The 18,313-nt window shown below is 41.8% G+C and overlaps 1 protein-coding gene across 7 annotated transcripts in view; it reads right to left on the reverse strand.

Moving 5' to 3' along the window:
- Positions 1–16,721, reverse strand: part of dnajc17 (DnaJ (Hsp40) homolog, subfamily C, member 17) — a 94,317-nt gene extending 77,596 nt beyond the window's left edge. For all 7 annotated transcript variants that reach the window (XR_009806144.1, XR_009806139.1, XR_009806143.1 and 4 more), the window contains exons 1-4: positions 16,499–16,721; positions 1,509–1,578; positions 200–258; positions 18–105 (exon numbers count right to left, since the gene is read on the reverse strand). Coding sequence is in view for 1 of the 7 variants with exons in the window: in XM_061895401.1 (XP_061751385.1) it covers positions 18–105; positions 200–258; positions 1,509–1,578; positions 16,499–16,579 (298 nt within the window). In the remaining 6 variants the exon portion in view is untranslated. The remainder of the gene's footprint in view (positions 1–17; positions 106–199; positions 259–1,508; positions 1,579–16,498) is intronic.
- Between the last annotated feature and the right edge of the window lie 1,592 nt (positions 16,722–18,313).

The raw sequence follows: 18,313 nt of genomic DNA on the forward strand, positions 1-18,313 counted from the left end.
GGCCATGGGGAACTCACCTAGCTTAATCTTCTTTCTTTTGTCATCAAGTTTGCGGTTACGTTCTTCCGCTTGTTTTTTGGCAGCGCAAATCTTGTCATAGGCGGCCTGAAAACATAATCATAAATGTCAGCATAAATCAAGTGTGCATCTCTGCTTGTGTGTATATCATCATTTGTACAAAATGTCACAGTGGACCTACCTTGGCAGGAGTATCAGTAAGCACCTCCAGAGCCTGGGACAACTGGTGGAAAAGCTCAGCTAGAGCAATGTGGAAAGAGAGGTAATAAGATGAAAAATGCAAAGTTTCTTTAAAAAAAGTATAAATATATAAAACTGGTCAATTTGTCATTTTGAGGAATTTAATAGTTTTTTTAAATACGATTTGACAGGGATATGACTGATGTGAAATAGTCACAACATTTTCAGTGACTCAACCTTGAAATGCTGAAGCCCCATGTCTTTCATTAGAGCGCCAAGAGGGGCCAATGCCGCAATCATCGCTACCACGCAATATTCCCTACCGCCTCAGTTGTCATCTGACACACGCACAAAAGCATACAAGACCACAAGTGCTCCTTATCATGCAACCAGCACACTGCTGCACTATACAGTACCAGCCAGGTCTAATTATTCTCTTATGGGAGGCCTGCTAAAGAGATATGGTTACTACCAGTGGGGATTGGCAAATTAAAATTACCAGGAGGCTCTGGGTGATCATAGAACCAGCAGAGCAGGTCAGGTTACCTACACACATATAAAAGACTGGAAGGAAAACCAACTGGGGGAGACGTGCCATGTCTATGAGGCAGCTCAAAGTTAAACTGTCACAACATGGGAAGTGGAAGGGAGAAAAATAGGGGTGGGAGAGGGTGCTGTCTTTATTGAACACTCTTGACCCAAATTTACCTCCCAAACACATGCAATCTTCCCCAGAGAGGCTGCACATCCCTGATTGGCTGCAGTCTCGTGCGATTGGTAACAAAGTCTGTCCATATGTGGGTTCAAGTGTTGAGGCCCTCCAAACCGCTTCTTTTCCATTTCTGGGAAACCGACCCCCTGCTTTTACATTATCCCTCTCAAGCCCCAATGCCACCAATTTCCCTGTTTTTCCCTGCCTCACATAATCAGAAATTGCCTGAGCCATCAAAAAGCCACATAAACCTCATTTGAAAACCTGACCAGCTTTTTTTGTAGGTGCACATTCTGCCCTTATAACAAAAAAAATATAAAGTATAAGCCAAGGTAAACAAAGGTATTCCTTGTACGATTATGGATTTTCTTGTTTGCAATGGAGTGCCAAATGGCTTAAAAGGGAAAGCGTAATTTGGCTGATTCTGTCTAGCTCAAAAATTGGGTTCAACGAAGATGCAACTTAACTTTGTTTCCATATCTTAATAAACCTTTGTCAATGTCAGTCAATCAAAATTCCATGAAAGCTAATCAATATCCAGCTCGATTATGTGACTTTTTGGTTCAGTGGTTTTGGAGGAAGGGGAAACAAACCTTACCTGCTTTTGGGTTGTCTGGGTTTTTGTCTGGATGGCACGTCAGAGCTTTCTGTCGATAGGCTTTCTTGATCTACAAGAAGTGAAGAACCCTTAGAAAAAGGTATCCACTTTACGGGTGAAATTGTTTAATACAAAATAAAACTATTAATTTTAGCACAGGTGCTGGCCATACAAAAGTACAAGTTATAATGAAAACTCTGGCTTCTTTAACTGAATAAAATGATAGTCCCACTGAAATAATGACAGAAATAGTTAGACTCTGACATAGAAGCACTGAGGTGAAATTTGGTCTGTGTTGAAATAAAAATAATTGAATGTGTTCTTTGAAATAAATCAACAACTGAGCTGATCCTCTGTTTTGTCAAAAAGGCTTACATTAAATTGGAAAGTTAACTAATCATTGGTCATAGAAATGTGCAATACAGCCTAAAATCTATATTGCGATGAAGCCTTCGGTGATAATGATATACCGGTATATGGCGGTGTAACAACATAAAACTAATATTTTAAAATATTTCCTACTATTGGCTCAGATTTAAATAATTTAAATTATGACTTTAAAGTCCTCCTGTGTCTTGGGACTTATTTCCTGAGTTAGTAAATAATAAAAAGTTTGTGATAATAAAAATATCGATTAAATCACGATAGTATTGAACATATAGAAATATTATACTCTCTTTATGGTCTGTATTTGTATCGATAGGTCCAAGAGCACTACCTTAGCAGTTAGCATTGCTTTTTGTAGCCTCCTACATTGTGTAGCGAAGCATGCATAGATATCCCTTGTCCTTCAATAATACTTAATACCATGGGATTGCAGACTTAAAAGCGGATTGCATTGTGGAGGAGCATTAGCTGCTAGCCAAATTCAAATTATTCATATTGTATGTAATCTATATCACACAATCGGAATTGGTCATCATAGCTTTTATTAAATCCTATAATTTGAGAATCAATCCAAAAAAATAAACAATGTGACACAACAGAACTTTATTCTAATAAGTAATTTTCTACACTAAGGTTTTGGCCCAAAGGTGTTCACATCTCCAACAATCAACTATATCACAGTTATGCATGTTTTCACATAGCCCCTTTAGCATAAACCAATCTCCTGCCAGTATGTTATAGGTCAAAGAAAACGAAGCACCTCTCATTAGTCCTTTCCAGCACACAGCTTGCCCCCCTGGCATGTTCGTAACTTTTCCTTGTGCCTTGTTGAGCTGACTTTACATAAGTGTAGGCCAAAAGGACGACTAATGTGTCACGCTATCATTACACCTCCTTTTTTTTCTTGTACAGTTTAAACAATAAATAGCTCAAGGCCCTGCCTTCGAGAAACCAGTCATCATTAAGAAATATTTAGTCCTGATCCTTGGCAAACAGCCGTCCCGCAGTTCTAAACTGCCACGCAAAGCGAGAGAATGGCGCCAAACACATATGCTTATTGTTGTGCAAAGTTTCCCTGCACTTGAGCCTCCCTCTGCATATTTCTTCTTTTGCTGTTTGCTTCTTGCTGTAACTAACAATAAATCTGAAGTTGGAATACATTTCTAATCTACTGACATTAAAATGTTACAATAAGTACGCCTGGTAGATACTTGGTCAAAGCACATAGTTCTCATTAAAGCAAACGAAACTGCACACAAAATGTTATAAGTTCTTTTTTGGTGGGGCAATGGTCCTCTTCAATCAATGATCGCTAGTCTTAACTTAGCTTTCGTGTCCAGGACAGTTCGTAACCCTGTGTGGTCAGCAGTGGGATTAATATGAAATGTTAAGCAATATAATACATGCGAAAAAAAGGTGAAGTATGATATGCTAAACATAATTCATAGTAGCATAGACAGATCCTCCATCCATCCATTTTCTACAGCTAGTCCCGTTCGGGGTCGACCCAGGACAAATCGCTACCTCATCGCAGGGCCAACAAAGATAGACAGACAACATTCACACACTAGGGCCAATTTAGTGTTGCCAATCAACTTATCCCCAGATGCATGTCTTTGGAGTTAGGAGGAAGCCGGAGTACCCGGAGGGAACCCACGCAGTCACAGGGAAAACATGCAAACTCCACACAGAAATTGAACTCAGGACTACTCAGGACCTTTGTATTGTGAGGCACATGCACTAACCCCTGTTCCACCGTGCTTCCCTGCATAGATAGTCAAAAAGCCCACATCTGAAAAATTCCAACAAAGCATTAGCAAATATATTTGTCAAGATATTTGTCATCTGTTGCGAGTCATTGTATTTATAGTCACAATGAATATGCATTTAACTAGTCTGTTGACCCTGCATTTAAAATGGTAGTTTTTTTTGTTTGTTCTTTTGTGCAGCCCTACTAATTAGTAATTACATTGCATATTCAATATTGTATTTTCATTTGAGCAACCCCACTCTATTTATGCGTGCTTTCTGTCTCTCTGTGCAAGATGGCAGAACTTTGAAATATACAGCAAGCAGAAAAAGAACAACAAATGCAGGGAGGGCCTGCAAATCTTAAAGCAGACAAACAGTAGCCTAATGTAGTGGGCCTGCTGAAAAACAGACTCAGTGATGCCCAAAACCCAGCCTGCTTCAGCCTCAAATGCGTGTTCACATCTTGTCTTCATTAAAAGCATCTATGGTGCCAATTACAGTTGACAAACTTGTCCTGGTAAATCCAGAGCATAGAGCTGGCAGGGCCCAGAGCTTGTGTAACTGATTAGCTGCCACGAACCAATCCTTCTTAATTACAACACTGCCATTTACAGGAGTTTATTAGCTGATGGACAATATCAACAGGCACGGAAGAACAGGGTGAAAGAATGATGGGAACAACGGCAGGTTAAAGAAGAAATAAATAGACAATTGGAGACTGGAGAAAAAACTAAACAGGATTAAAATCAATGCAAATTTGCAACACAGCATTGATGCTATCACATTAATGTCATTAGAGAAACAGGAACTTTGAGAAACTAATACAAATAGAGAGGCAGGAGAAAAACTATCTGATAATCTGTTGAGAGTTGAATTGATAAGACATTTATCGGTGATTCCACTGCCATAGTAATACCGTATAGTACACAGTGGGATGCAAAATATCAGCTAGTTTACATTTTAAACAATATGTAGGTAATCATGACCTTGTTTTCACTACTCTGGTCTAAAACCAAATTGCGGACAAACCAGGATATTAATCCAACTTTCCAAGGTAGGGATGAAACGATATGAAAATTTCATATCACTGTTATTGTGACCAAAATTATTACGGTTATCATTATTATCGCAGTATTGTTGAATGTACTCAAAAAGCTGTTTTTAACTGACCAAGTAATTTTCTTAAATAACCAAAATATATACACACACTGTTAGAAAACCCACTATATACAACATGGAACGGCACAGGAAGTCCATCATCCCGACAGCCATCAGACTGTATAGTGCATATGTTCCTTTTTGACTGAACTTGAACGGATAATAGAATGTATTTATATTATTCACATTTGAATAATGCTGTATAATAGACTGTATATAAATTATTGACATGTGAATAATGCCGTATAATAGACTGCATTTACGTTATTCACATGTGAATAATGTTGTATAATGGACTGTAGTTATATTATTCATATGTAAAAAATACCTAAGTGTTTATTGTGAGCAAACTGTGGTGCTAAATTTCCCCCAGGGATCAATAAAGTACTTTTTATTATATTTCTATATAGCATGTTTTTGTTTCTTACACTTCATTAATGTGTTTCAGTCTTAGTATTTTCTCTATTTTAAATGCTAAGTTGTTATTGTTTTGAATAAGGGTTTGTACTGTAGCCCTTTACATGAAAAGTGTGTCGAAATTAAAATCTATTACTCTTATGTATAATTACTGGCGGGCATTGTGTTTTACTTTGTTTAGCTGTCCTTGAACGCACCATAAAAACACCTCTGTCTTTTTTCCTCTGAGCATAGAATGATCACTCAACCTGTAGGTTCTTAGTGCACAATTGAATATCTTAGTTGCTTGGACAACATTCTGTTTACATAAATTTAGATCGGGGTATTTTTTTTCTTAATGAGAGAAGACGATATTGTCTCCTGTTTTCATGTTGGCATTTAAGTCAGTCCGTGAGAGTATCAATGTGCAGTTATCCATCTCTGTGTTTCAATCATTTTAATTTAAAACGGAAGTACTTGTCCAGGGTGTACCCGGCCTTCCGCCCGATTGTAGCTGAGATAGGCACCAGCGCCCCCGCGACCTCAAAGTGAATAAGCGGTAGAAAATGGATGGATGGAGTACTAACCGTCGGGAGTTTTACCGCGGTTATCACTAATACCGTTTATTGTTACATTCCTAATTCAAGGTATTGCTTATTTCAAACATTGTTAATGTTTTTTGTCATTGTTGTCATATGTGGAGTAAAATATATCTGCTGCATTGAAAACCATATATTAGGCCTGCGCAATTAATATAAACATTGAATTGACATTGAGGTTTAAATTACTGCAGCCCCCTCCCCGCCCCGCCCCCCTCCGTCCGTCTATGGCGTGTTTGCCTACAACAATTGTCAAGCCTTCATCCTTGGCCTGCTGGCCAGTCAAAAGTGGTTACAGGAAGCAGCACGTTTTTTGTGCGCTGCAGTCGATGCAGTCAGTGCATGAATGACAAACACAGTAGTACAGTATCAGCAAAACGTTTTCATGGTGACATTACAGTAATAAAATAAATAATTGAAAAAATACAGCAAAACCATACAGTATAATGTAACAAGAAAAGTATATGTTGATTGTACAAATAACTAGAGATGTAAGGATATGAAAAGTTTATATTACTGTTATCGTGACCAAAATGATCATAGTATTGTTGAATGTGCTCAAAAAGTACTTATACATGCTCTGAAATTTTTGACAAAATTATATTTTTTATTAATAATTAATCAATAATCTTAGTTGCTCAAACAGCAATATGTATATATATGTTTAGTTTGGGGTATGTTGTTAATATCCATCCATCCATCCATTCATCTTCTACCGCTTGTCCCATTCGGGGTCAATATGTCTTGTTTTAATGTTAGCATTTAAGCTACCGAGATAGTGCCAGTCAGTCCGTAAGTTTAATAATAATGGATTGGATTTAAATACGCTTTTTCTAAACACACTACAATGGCTTCTTAGTGAGAACTGGGAACCCATCATTCATTCACTCCACATTCACACATTTTATCAAAGTGCAGTTATCAGTCACAGTTTTTGATCATTTTATTTTAAAACGCTATTACAAATCGATGAGAGTTTTACCACGGTTATCAATACTGTTTATTGTTACATCCCTAGTTGAAACTACATGCTTCAGTGGAGGGTTTTAGCATGCATGTACATGTAGGAACCAGTCTACCCCACAACAAGAGGATAAACAAAAAGAAGGAACCTGTTAACCACAACGTTTGACTACAACTGGAAAATAAATGGCAGACTCGCGCAAAGCTTTTCAGGTAAACTGCTACCATACATAGAGATATCCGCTGACGTAAGTAACTAAGGCAAAATACGTCATACAATTATCTCAAATTCGTCTCGTTTGGGGCAAGTTTGGAAAAAGGCAAGATTGGTTCATAAATATCTCCGACATGACTCATTGGTCAGATTTCAAATTTCTGGGTCTCATATTAGGGCCCCTTTAAGACAATCAAACAGCAGTTATCATAATAAGCTAATTTTTAAATGTTGCAATAAAAAATTAAAATTTTTATCAAAAACAATTAATATTAATTATTGATATCGTAGAGTGCTGGTATTGATTCCCAGTTACCGGGAATTGGTACTGTATCGGTTAAAATGTGAACAGTACCAATCTCTATGTGGTGTTTTTTGTGTTCTCCCTATCTTCTCTATTTTTCAGTTTCTTTCCTCTGACTAATGGTCCCCAACGAGGCACACCTGCTACTTACCACTTCCCGGTAGCATATAAGCTCGTCACCGCCAGATGGTCCCTGCCAGTTATTGTTTCCTGTACCCCGCACTTACATGTGCCCACTCCGATTATGGTGCCCTGGTATGTGCCTTTTCTTATTCATGTTAACCTTGACCTTGATGTGTTTTGTTTCCTAGTCTCCATGTTTTAAGAGGACTCCTTTTCCTGCGCTCAGTGCGTCCTGGCCTTTTTTTTCTCCGCCGACCTGAAGATACGACATTTGTTAATTATCCTATGGTGTGCACCTTTGCCCTATTACCATTGTTACTATTTTGGACTTATGAAATATTTTCATTTTTTGCTAAAACCTTGCCTTCCTTCTCTGCATCCCGGGGTCCACCCTTGAACATTACTTAACAGAATAATCGGCCATGTCTATGGACCCCGCAGAGACGGACCAGTAAGACGGGCGTTACAAGTACAGGCTAATCGTCATGGGAAACAGGAAGAACAGTTTGGTATTCTTGGGGCGTGCGTCAATGCCATGGCAGAACGCCAAGAAACCCACCTTGACGCATTGGAGAGGCAACAAGGTGGCGTACTCACCGCACTGCAGGCGAGGTCTCCTCCCTCGGCCGACCAAGCAGACCCGCAAATACAGCCACTTCCTGAAAATACTCCTTTGCCTAGCGACACTCCTCCTGCTTCATGCCCACCACTCTCCAAGCCTGAGCGTTTCTCCGGCGAGTCAGGTGATGTGCTACCTTTTCTCACCCAGTGTGAGATCTATTTCAAACTTTTACCCGCGTCCTTTCCTTCTAAAAGAGCTTACGTGGCGTTCGTCCTGACCCACGTGAGTGGCCAGGCGTCTGCATGGGCCACAGCAGAATGGGTGCATCAGTCTCCCGTGTGCGCCTCATACACCGCTTTTTCTAAAGCCCTGAAAAGCATTTTTCAACGCGCGAGGCCAAGACGTGAGGCGGCCCGATCATTGTTACGTCTGCAACAAGGGCAGCAGAGCGCCACAGATTTCGCTATTGAGTTCAGAAGGCTGGCGGCGGAGAGTGGATGGCCCACTTCTGCATTGGTGGACGTATTCTCTCTCAGCCTTGCTTATCGTGTCCGGAAACTCATGATCCTGCTCAAGACTCCTGATAGCCTCGACGAGCTTGTCGCGATGGCGGTGGAAGTGGAAAATCGTCGCGTTGACTGGGAGAGTGAGAAATTCCGACGGCAAAGGCTGCGTTCCTCGGCGTACAATGGGAGTGGCCATGGATCGCATCAAGTTTCATCTGCACCGAAACCCATTGTCGATGCTGGATCGATATCACGGGCGGATGAACCAATGCAACTCGGTGGATCTCGTTTCACTCAAGCGGAGAGCGATCGTCGCTTTCGACTGCATCTTTGTGTTTACTGCGGAGAGGCCGAGCATCGCATAAACCACTGCCCTCATCGTACGGCTCGCCGTCGCTCTCAAGCTTCATCTCCTCGTCACACTCAAGCTCCACCCACTCGCCACACCCCAGCTGCACACTCACCAGCGACCGCTCCTGCTCCTCTACCGCCATCTACAGGTCAGACTCTGTCACGACTTCAACTCACTGGCATGCTCTCCTGGGATAAGACTAAGCATTTAGACATTTGTGCTCTTATTGACTCTGGTTCTGAAGACAATTTTATTGATGAATCACTTATTAAGCGTTTGTCCATTCCCGTTTCCGAATTACACAGACCTAGGGTGGTCCGATCTCTCCACGGAGGCCACCTGGCGAGCATTACTCATCAGACTCAGCCGTTAACCCTTAAATTATCTGGTAACTATTTTGAGTCAATTTGTTTTCTCGTCGTTCCCTCTCGCTCTGCTCCTGTTGTGCTCGGACTTACCTGGCTAGCTAAGCATAATCCAATATTGACTGGGTCAAGACGAAGATCATTAATTGGGGACATTTTTGTCACATACACTGTCTACAGTCCGCATGCCCTCGCATCGGGCCCGCACGTGTCGTAAATCATAGATTTGTTGGCTGCGCATCATCATTACCACCACACCTTCCCTATGACTGCTGTATTAATCTCCTCCCGGGTGCCACACTTCCTTTGTCCCGTCTTTTTAATATTTTGAAACATGAACGAGAGTCAATAGAGGACTATATCACGACGTCACTCGCTTCGGGTCTCATCCGCCCCTCCAACTCTCGTCTAGCCGCCGTTTTTTTTTTTTGTGGAAAAGAAAGATAAGACACTCCGTCCTTGTATTGATTATCGTGCCGTTAATCTTATTACTGTTAAAAAAATAAATATCCTCTTCCGCTTCTCAACTCTGATTTTAACCCCTTACACACTGCCAGACACTTTACCTAGCTGGACCTCTGCAACGCATATCACTTAGTCAGAATAAAGCAAGGGGATGAATGGAAGACCGCCTTTAACACATCACTTGGTCATTTTGAATAACTGGTCATGCCTTTTGGCCTCACCAATGCGCCGGCTGTCTTTCAAAGCCTCATTAATGATGTTCTACGCAACATGCTTGATCGATTTGTGGTCGTTTACTTGGACGATATCCTCATTTTCTCTCCGACTCCCGAACTTCACGTGCAGCATGTTCGCTTAGTTCTCCAATGTCTTTTCGAGAACCAACTTTTTGTTAAGGCCGAAAATTGCGCGTTTCACACTGATTCCGTTCCGTTTTTGGGGTTTATTGTGGGGAAGGGTCAACTCCGAGCAGATCCCGCGAAGATCAAGTCAGTGATCGATTGGCCCACACCAACCACTAGAAAACACCTTCAAAGATGTTTAGGTTTTGCTCATTTTTACCGCCGTTTTATCCGTAATTTTAGTCAGGTAGCTGAACCACTAACTAAGATTACATCCACTAAGCTCCCCTTTTTGTGGACCTCAGAGACACAGAAGTCCTTTGATAAACTTAAATTGTTGTTTACTTCGGCACCTGTCCTGGTCCACCCTACAGTGTCCACTCAATGTTTTGTTGAGGTTGATGCTTCCGACTCCGGCGTGGGAGCTGTTCTTTCCCAGGACTCTACCTTCGACCAGAGACTGCACCCCTGTGCCTTCTTCTCACGCCTCCTGACTCCTGCGGAACGCAACTACGACATTGGTAATAGAGAACTACTCGCTGTTGTCTTAGCGCTGCAGGAATGGAGGCACTGGCTGGGGGGCTCGGAGACTCCATTTGTTGTGTTCACGGACCACAAGAATCTGGCAAACATCCACACCGCTCAACGGCTAAACCCAAGGTAAGCTAGTTGGGCGTTATTTTTTGCCAGGTTCAATTTTACCATAACCTTCCGACCCAGCTCCCAGAACGGTAAGCCTGACGCCTTGTCTAGGATGTACTCCTGCCCTGAGGAGGAGGCCAAGAACGAGACCATCATCCCTCCGTCACAAGTGCTAGGAGCACTACAGTGGGACATCGTAATCGCGTGACAGAGGGACACAAGAATGTTTCATCTCCTAAGAACTGTCCTCAGGGGCGCTTATTTGTCATTCCAGAACTTCGTCCGGAGGTCTTGAACTGGGCCCACAACTCCAAGATCGCCTGCCACCCAGGCATCACTCATACTGCTTTCCTCCTAGCCCAGCGCTTCTGGTGGCCAACATTCAGGACTGACGTGACGGAGTACGTATCTGCCTGTTCCACCTGTGCCCGCAATAAGGCTTACCATCGGGCACCAGCTGGCCTTCTACGGCCACTACCCATACCCTACTGCCCGTGGTCTCATGTGGTGTTGGACTTCGTCACAGGACTTCAACCATCGAATGGCAACACCATAATATTGACGTTGGTGGACCGCTTTTCCAAGATGGCCCATTTCATCCCCCTTCCCAAGTTGCCCTCGGCACTCGAGACGGCAGACTTGCTAACACACCACGTGTTCCGGCTGCATGGTATCCCGGTGGATTTGGTCTCGGACAGAGGACCACAATTTTATTCGGCAGTTTGGAAGGCTTTCTGCAATTCGTTGGGAGCATCACAGAGCCTTTCTTCTGGGTACCACCCACAGACTAACGGTCAGACTGAGCGCACCAATCAGGATCTGGAGGCTGCCATCCACTGCGTTTTTCCACCAGCAGCCGGCCTCCTGGGCATTTGTTCTACCTTGGATTGAGTGCTCTCACAATACACTCATCAGCTCTGCTACAGGTATGTCTCCATTCCACTCCACCTACGGGTACCAACCTCCTGCTTTTCCTTCCCTGGAATATGAGGTCGCTGTTCCTTCGGTTGCTGCCCACCTGCGCCGTGCACAACAGGCCTGGCAGAATACCCGGTCCGCACTGTCACGCACATCGGAGCGCAACCAGCGTCTCGCCAACCGCCGCCGCAGCACGGCACCGGATTACAAGCCCCGTCAGAAGGTATGGCCGTCATCCCGTGAATTACCACTCCAAGTTTTCTCCAAAAAACTGCAGCCACGATTTATCTGACCTTACACCATCGAGCGAGTCATCAATCCCTCTTCGGCTCGACTACACCTTCCGGACTCTCTCAAGATCCATCCTTCTTTCCACGTCTCCCTACTCAAGCCTGTGTCCTCCAGTCCCTTGGGTCCTCCAGAGGTGCCTCCTCCTCCTCCCAGGGTTATCGATGGACACCAGGCGTTCACGGTCAAGGCCATTCTCGAAGTGAAGAGAAAGGGCAGGGGTTTCCAGTACTGTATCTGGTCGACTGGGAGGGTTACAGCCCCGAGTACCGATCTTGGGTTCCGCGGTCTATTATCCTTGACCCTTCCCTCTTAACTGCTTTTCATGATCTTTTTCCCGAGAAGCCAGGTAAGTCGCCAGGTGGCGTCCATTAAGCGGGGGGTACTGTGGTGTTTTTTGTGTTCTACCTGTCTTCTCTATTTTTCAGTTACTTTCCTCAGTCCACAGTTGTGATCAAAATTATTCAATCCCCACAATATTTTGGTGTTTTAGCAAGTTGGACATTTATTCCGTATTTTGTTTATAGTCATATCAAATAAAGATGCATTAAATAGACAAATGCAACTTGAATTACAACATTATATTTTGTAACATACCAAACAGTGTAATTTCTCTTAGTATCTCATTGACAAAATTATTCAACCCCTTGAAGATCATAACTCTTAAGAACAGAATTTGAATAAGGTCTTTTCAATCAGGTGTTGAAAACACCTGTAGATGTGATTAGAACCATAACGAGCAACAATTAAACTGATTGAAAAAGACTGTGACGCTCAGCTTCTTGTAGATGGTCAATGGTGTATTTGCAACATGGGGAAGTCCAGGGAGTGATAAAAGAAGTCAAGAGAGGAGGTAGTTTCTCTTTATTAGAAATGATATGGATATAAGAAAATAGCAAAGACATTACACATTCCAAGAGACACAGTTGGGAGCATAATTCGCAAGTTTAAAGCTAAAGGCACAGTGGAAACACTACCTGGGCGTGGTAGAAAGAGGATGCTGTGTGCAACTGCTGTCCGGTATTTGAAGCGTACAGTGGTGAAAAACCCCGGGTAACAGCTGAGGAACTACAACAGGACATTGCAGAGGGGGGAACGCAGGTTTCGTCCCAGACAATAAGGCGCGCACTACGAGATGAAGGCCTCAATGCCAGAACTCCCAGGCGCACCCCACTTCTGACTACCAGGCACAAGAAAATAGACTCCAGTATGCCAAAAATCATCTGGATAAACCCCGAAGGTTTGGGGAAACTGTTCTATGGAGTGATGAGACAAAACTGGAACTCTTTGGGCCTATTAATCAACGTTATGTCTGGAGGAGAAAAAATGAAGCTTACAAAGAGAAGAACACCTTGCCTACTGTTAAGCACGATGGGGGGTCAATCATGCTCTGGGGCTGTTTCTCTGCCTCAGGTACCGGGAATCTCCAGTGCGTTCAAGGCATTATGAATTATATTTCCTACCAGGATATATTAGCTGCAAATGTCATGAAATCAGTGGCGAAGCTGAGGCTTGGGAGATGTTGGACCTTCCAACAGGACAACGATCCCAAGCATACCTCCAAATCAATATCAGAGTGGTTGCAGAAGAAGGGCTGGAAGACTTTGGAGTGGCCGTAGCCCGATTGGTACCGGGCCGCAGAAGAATTTTTTATTAAAAAAGAAAAAAAAAAATTTTTTTTTTTTTTTTTTATTAAATCAACATAAAAAACACAACACACACTTACAATTAGTGCACCAACCACAAAAACCTCCCTTTTTCATGACAAAGAAGAAAAAAAAAAAAAAAGGACACCCCCGGGCCGCGGGATAAATTATTAAGCGTTGACCGGTCGGCGGATACAAAAAGGTTGGGGACCACTGCTATAGAAAACCTGTGGTGGGACTTGAAGAAGGCAGTTGCAGCACGCAAGCCAAAGAGTATGAATGAACTGGAGGCCTTTGCCCAAGAGGAATGGGATAAAATACCTGTAGCTTGTGTCCGGTTATGTATCACGTTTGAAGGATGTAATTACTGCCAAAGGGTGTTCTACTAAGAACTAAAGATGCAAGTAACTAGTGGGTTGAATAAATTTGTCAATGAGATATTAAGAAAAATGTCCTTTTTTGGTATTCTGTAAAATACTGTGTTACAATTTAAATTGCATTTGTCTATTTGACACATCTTTATTTGATATGACTTTAAACAAAATACGGAATAAATGTCCAACTTGCTAAAACACCAAAATTGTGTGGGGGTTGAATAATTTTGATCACAACTGTAATTGTCCCGGTAGCATATAAGCTTGTCACCGCCAGCTGGTCCCTGACGGTTATTGTTTCCTGTACCCAGCACTTACATGTGCCCACTCCAATTCTGCTGCCCTGGTATGTGCCTTTTCTTATTCATGTTAACCTTGACCTCGTTGTGTTTTGTTTCTTAGTCTCCATGTTTTAAGAGGACTCCTTTTGCTGCGCTCATTGCATCCTGACTTTTTTTTCCTCCGCCGACCACTGAAGATACGACATTTGTTAATTATCCTATGTCGTACACTTTTGCCCCATCACCCTTAGTTACTATTTGGACTTATTCAATATTTTAATTTTTTGCTACAACCATGCCTTCATTCTCTGCATTCCAGGGTCCACCCTTGAACATTACTTAACACTCTAGCCACAGTACTGCCAGACTACCACTGTTGCCTTGATTTTTCCAAGAAATAAGTGAAAGGTTAAATCATCATTTGGGTATTTTTGATCCAAGGTTTGTTGCTAAATGCGCACAGATTTTGACATTGGAAACAAGCCCTCTGTTGGCCATCCAAGAATGAAAAGTACATGCAAGTTACCCGCAGCCTTAAAGTTACAGTTACACACTAATCACAGTATTGGAATCTAACGTGCCAGCTTCCACAACATTCATCCGTCGCCCAAACACACCAGGAAATCAACAGAAGTGACAGTAAAGCAAAAGCCATGAAAAATACAACTCCTCTCCATAATGTCAACCCAATAGCGTTACCAGCCCACATAAACATGCTCTGGGATGAGCCTCTTCCCATTTTTGTGATAAACAACATGACTGATAGCAGTGGTCGATAAACAAGCCAGACAATTGCCCATCTGCCAACATCTGTCTTCATCAGAGAATAGTTAAAACCCCCGAAGACTAAATGTACTTCCCACAAAAATATCCCATCGCTGGCAGCAATCAACAGACCTCACACAACCAGTCTACTGTCTTTTATTAATTATTCTGGCCCCAGCACCACGACCACTAACTTCTTGCAGCATAATACTCTAGAAGACTTTCAATTCCAATTAGGGGGATTGACTTTTGGCAGCAATTCTGATATCCCATCTAGACAGTGGATTTTAGACTTTGGATGCTGAAAAGGCAGATGGTCAGGAAGGGGCTCGATCCATAAGGGTCAACCGCTTTGGAATGTGAAAATTGACATCCATCCATTTTCTACCGCCTGTCCCGTTCAGGGTCACGGGGGTTCTGGAGCCTATATTAGCTGCATTCGGGCAGAAAGCGGGGTGCACCCTGGACATCGCAGGGCCAACACAGATAGATAGACAACATTCATACTCATATTCACACACTACGGCCAATTCAGTGTTGCCAATCAACTTATCCCCAGGTGCATGTCTTTAGAGGTGGGAGGAAGCCGGAGTACCCGAAGGGAACCCAGGGATATTCTTCTGAAATGACTGTGGTCCTCAAATTGCAGACATTACTAGTAATAACCAGCTCAGTGGCCTAATAGTTAGAGTGTGCGCCCTGAGACTGGGAGGTTGTGAGTTCAAACCCTGGCCGAGTCATACCAAAGACTAAACAAAATGGGACCCATTGCTTCCATGCTCTGCACTCACCATCAAGGATTGGAATTGAGGGTTAAATCTCCTAATGATTCCCGGGCGCGAACACCGCTGCTGCTCACTGCTCCCCTCACCGCCCAGGGGGTGGAATAAGGGGATGGGACAAATGCAGAGGATAATTTCACCACACCCAGTGTGTGTGTGACTATCATTGGGACTTTAACTTTTAACTTTAAATGGAAGTGTTTATAAATCCAAATATGTTTAATATTCAGATGTTTAAACTGTAAAAAGTACATATTAGTTCATATGACAAGGATAAAATATGTATAGTTCACCTTTATTAATTAAAGCTGTAACATCCCGTTACATTCATTCCTTCCTCGTTTGTTTCTCTTTTTTTAACTCATTTTGGTGGAGGACTATCATGACCCCTAAAGATTAAAAGTAGTGCAGCGTCGCCACCTACTGGTTTCTTCCATCATCCGCATGTGATACAGTTTAGGGATTTATATTCGGATTGCATTTTCATGAAGACTCGACCCACTGTTTTACGAACAGGACATTTAACTGTCACGTAAATGACAAGAATGTGATCTGACAACTCGACAAGCAATGCCTAATATGGGCTGCATTACAGTTATTGTGGCGTACAGGGCTTTTATAATCACACAGCTCATAATTTATTTTGACAAGAATTAATCCCAGACCATCTACTAATAATCACCAAGCGTCATGGCGAATAAACAGAAGCTGCCATTGACATGCAACGTATGCATGTTCGAAATAAAAACTGAAACTGAAACTGAACTGAACTGAACTAGCTGCTTAGCCTGGATACTCATTACCTACCTCCTTCGTTGTAGCAGTGTTTTCAATTCCAAGCAAACCGTAAAGGTCCATTTTCAGAATCTCCTTGGCCTTTTCAGTCATTTTGCTAATAGTATGTTTCACTAGGTACACTAAAATATCCGTAAAACCCGTGGAAACAACGCACTGCTCGACAAATGCTAATGTTTATCGTAGTTGGCGCCATGAATTTGACGTAATCAACCTTCCAGCTCTGGCTCGCGGTGCACTCTGGGAAATTGAGTTTGATTGTTTGGCAGCGCCAGCTCACCCTGCTGGTGGTTGGAGGCCGTTTGATGGCCAAATATTAAAATTATACACCCTGTGTTTAATGTATTTGTGGACATTTTCAATCAATTGAATGTCTTGACTTTGAAAAGTATTTTCCAAAACTGACTAATTATTTTAAAGTTTATGTACTATACTAGTATTAGTAAAGTGCAGTACTACTGTATAAAAAACAGTACTATCCCATCAAGCTACTGCCGAATTGTTTTATATGTCGCAAATCCTGCATTATGGTTCCGATTTGCTTATATATTTTTTTATTTTAGTTAGTTTTTTACTGCTGTAAATATAAGTTGTTTTTTTAAGAATGATCAACTTGGTGGCCTCCCTTCGGTCAGTCCAGGTTCCTCCCACCTCAAAAGACATGCACCTGGGGATAGGTTGATTGGCAACACTAAATTGACCCTAGTGTGTGAATGTGAGTGTGAACATTGTCTGTTTTTCAGTGTTGGCCCTGCAATGAGTTGGCGACTTATCTAGGGTGTAGACCGCCTTCCGCCCGATTGTAGCTGAGATAGGCGCCAGCGCCCCCCGCAACCCCAAAAGGGACTAGCAGTGGAAAAAAGATGGATGGAACTTGATTACACTTTACACACACAATAGCATGCGGCTCTGACTCATTTTCATTGAGGGTCACATCTCAGTTACGGTTGCCCTCAGAGGACCGCTTGTAACAATGAATAATATATGAATATATATGTGTATGCGAAATGCATATATAGTTGGAGCTATATATATATATATATATATATATATATAAACACACATGAGTACATAGCTACTATATATGTACATAAATAATAGCTATATATGTACCTATATATATATATATATATATATATATAAATATATACATATACATATATATATATATATATATATAGGTATATAGCTACTACATATGTATATGCATACACATATACATTCATATACACACACAAATATATATGTATATTTATGTAAAATTTGCAATGGTTTACAGCTTAATACTACATGGAACGGAAAATTAGTTCCACTGTTTTTTTACAGTAAAATTCATGCAACTGAATGGGCTGCCATTTTCTACTGTAAAATCTAGTTGGTTTTATATTTTTTTACTGTAAATGAAAAAATGACACCAAAGTTGTGTTTACCGTTAAAAAAATGACAGCTCAGTTGTCTTAATTTCACTGTAAAGTCGATTGTAATTTTTACAATGTACAATTTGATGGATCCCATAGATCATCTGTTCAGTACTAGACTGCTTCATCCCAAGTGCAGGACCAATAGACTAAAAAACTCCTTTGACCCACACGCCATCAGACTGTACAACTCCTCTCTGGAGGGGAGGGAAGGTACTCGGATGACAGGGGATGCAAAACAACAACAATGCTGAAAAGAACTGCAACAACAAAAAAAGTGCAATAACAGTGCAATACATTTCCATAACATGGTCACTACTGCCTAGTTTCTCTTGTTATATTCTTATTTTTACTGTTATGTTTATTCTTATTGTTGCCTGTTATTTTTATTCTAATTGTAATATTTTCT

The sequence above is a fragment of the Nerophis ophidion genome, linkage group LG03 (assembly GCF_033978795.1).
Source record: "Nerophis ophidion isolate RoL-2023_Sa linkage group LG03, RoL_Noph_v1.0, whole genome shotgun sequence".
Lineage (NCBI taxonomy): Eukaryota > Metazoa > Chordata > Actinopteri > Syngnathiformes > Syngnathidae > Nerophis > Nerophis ophidion.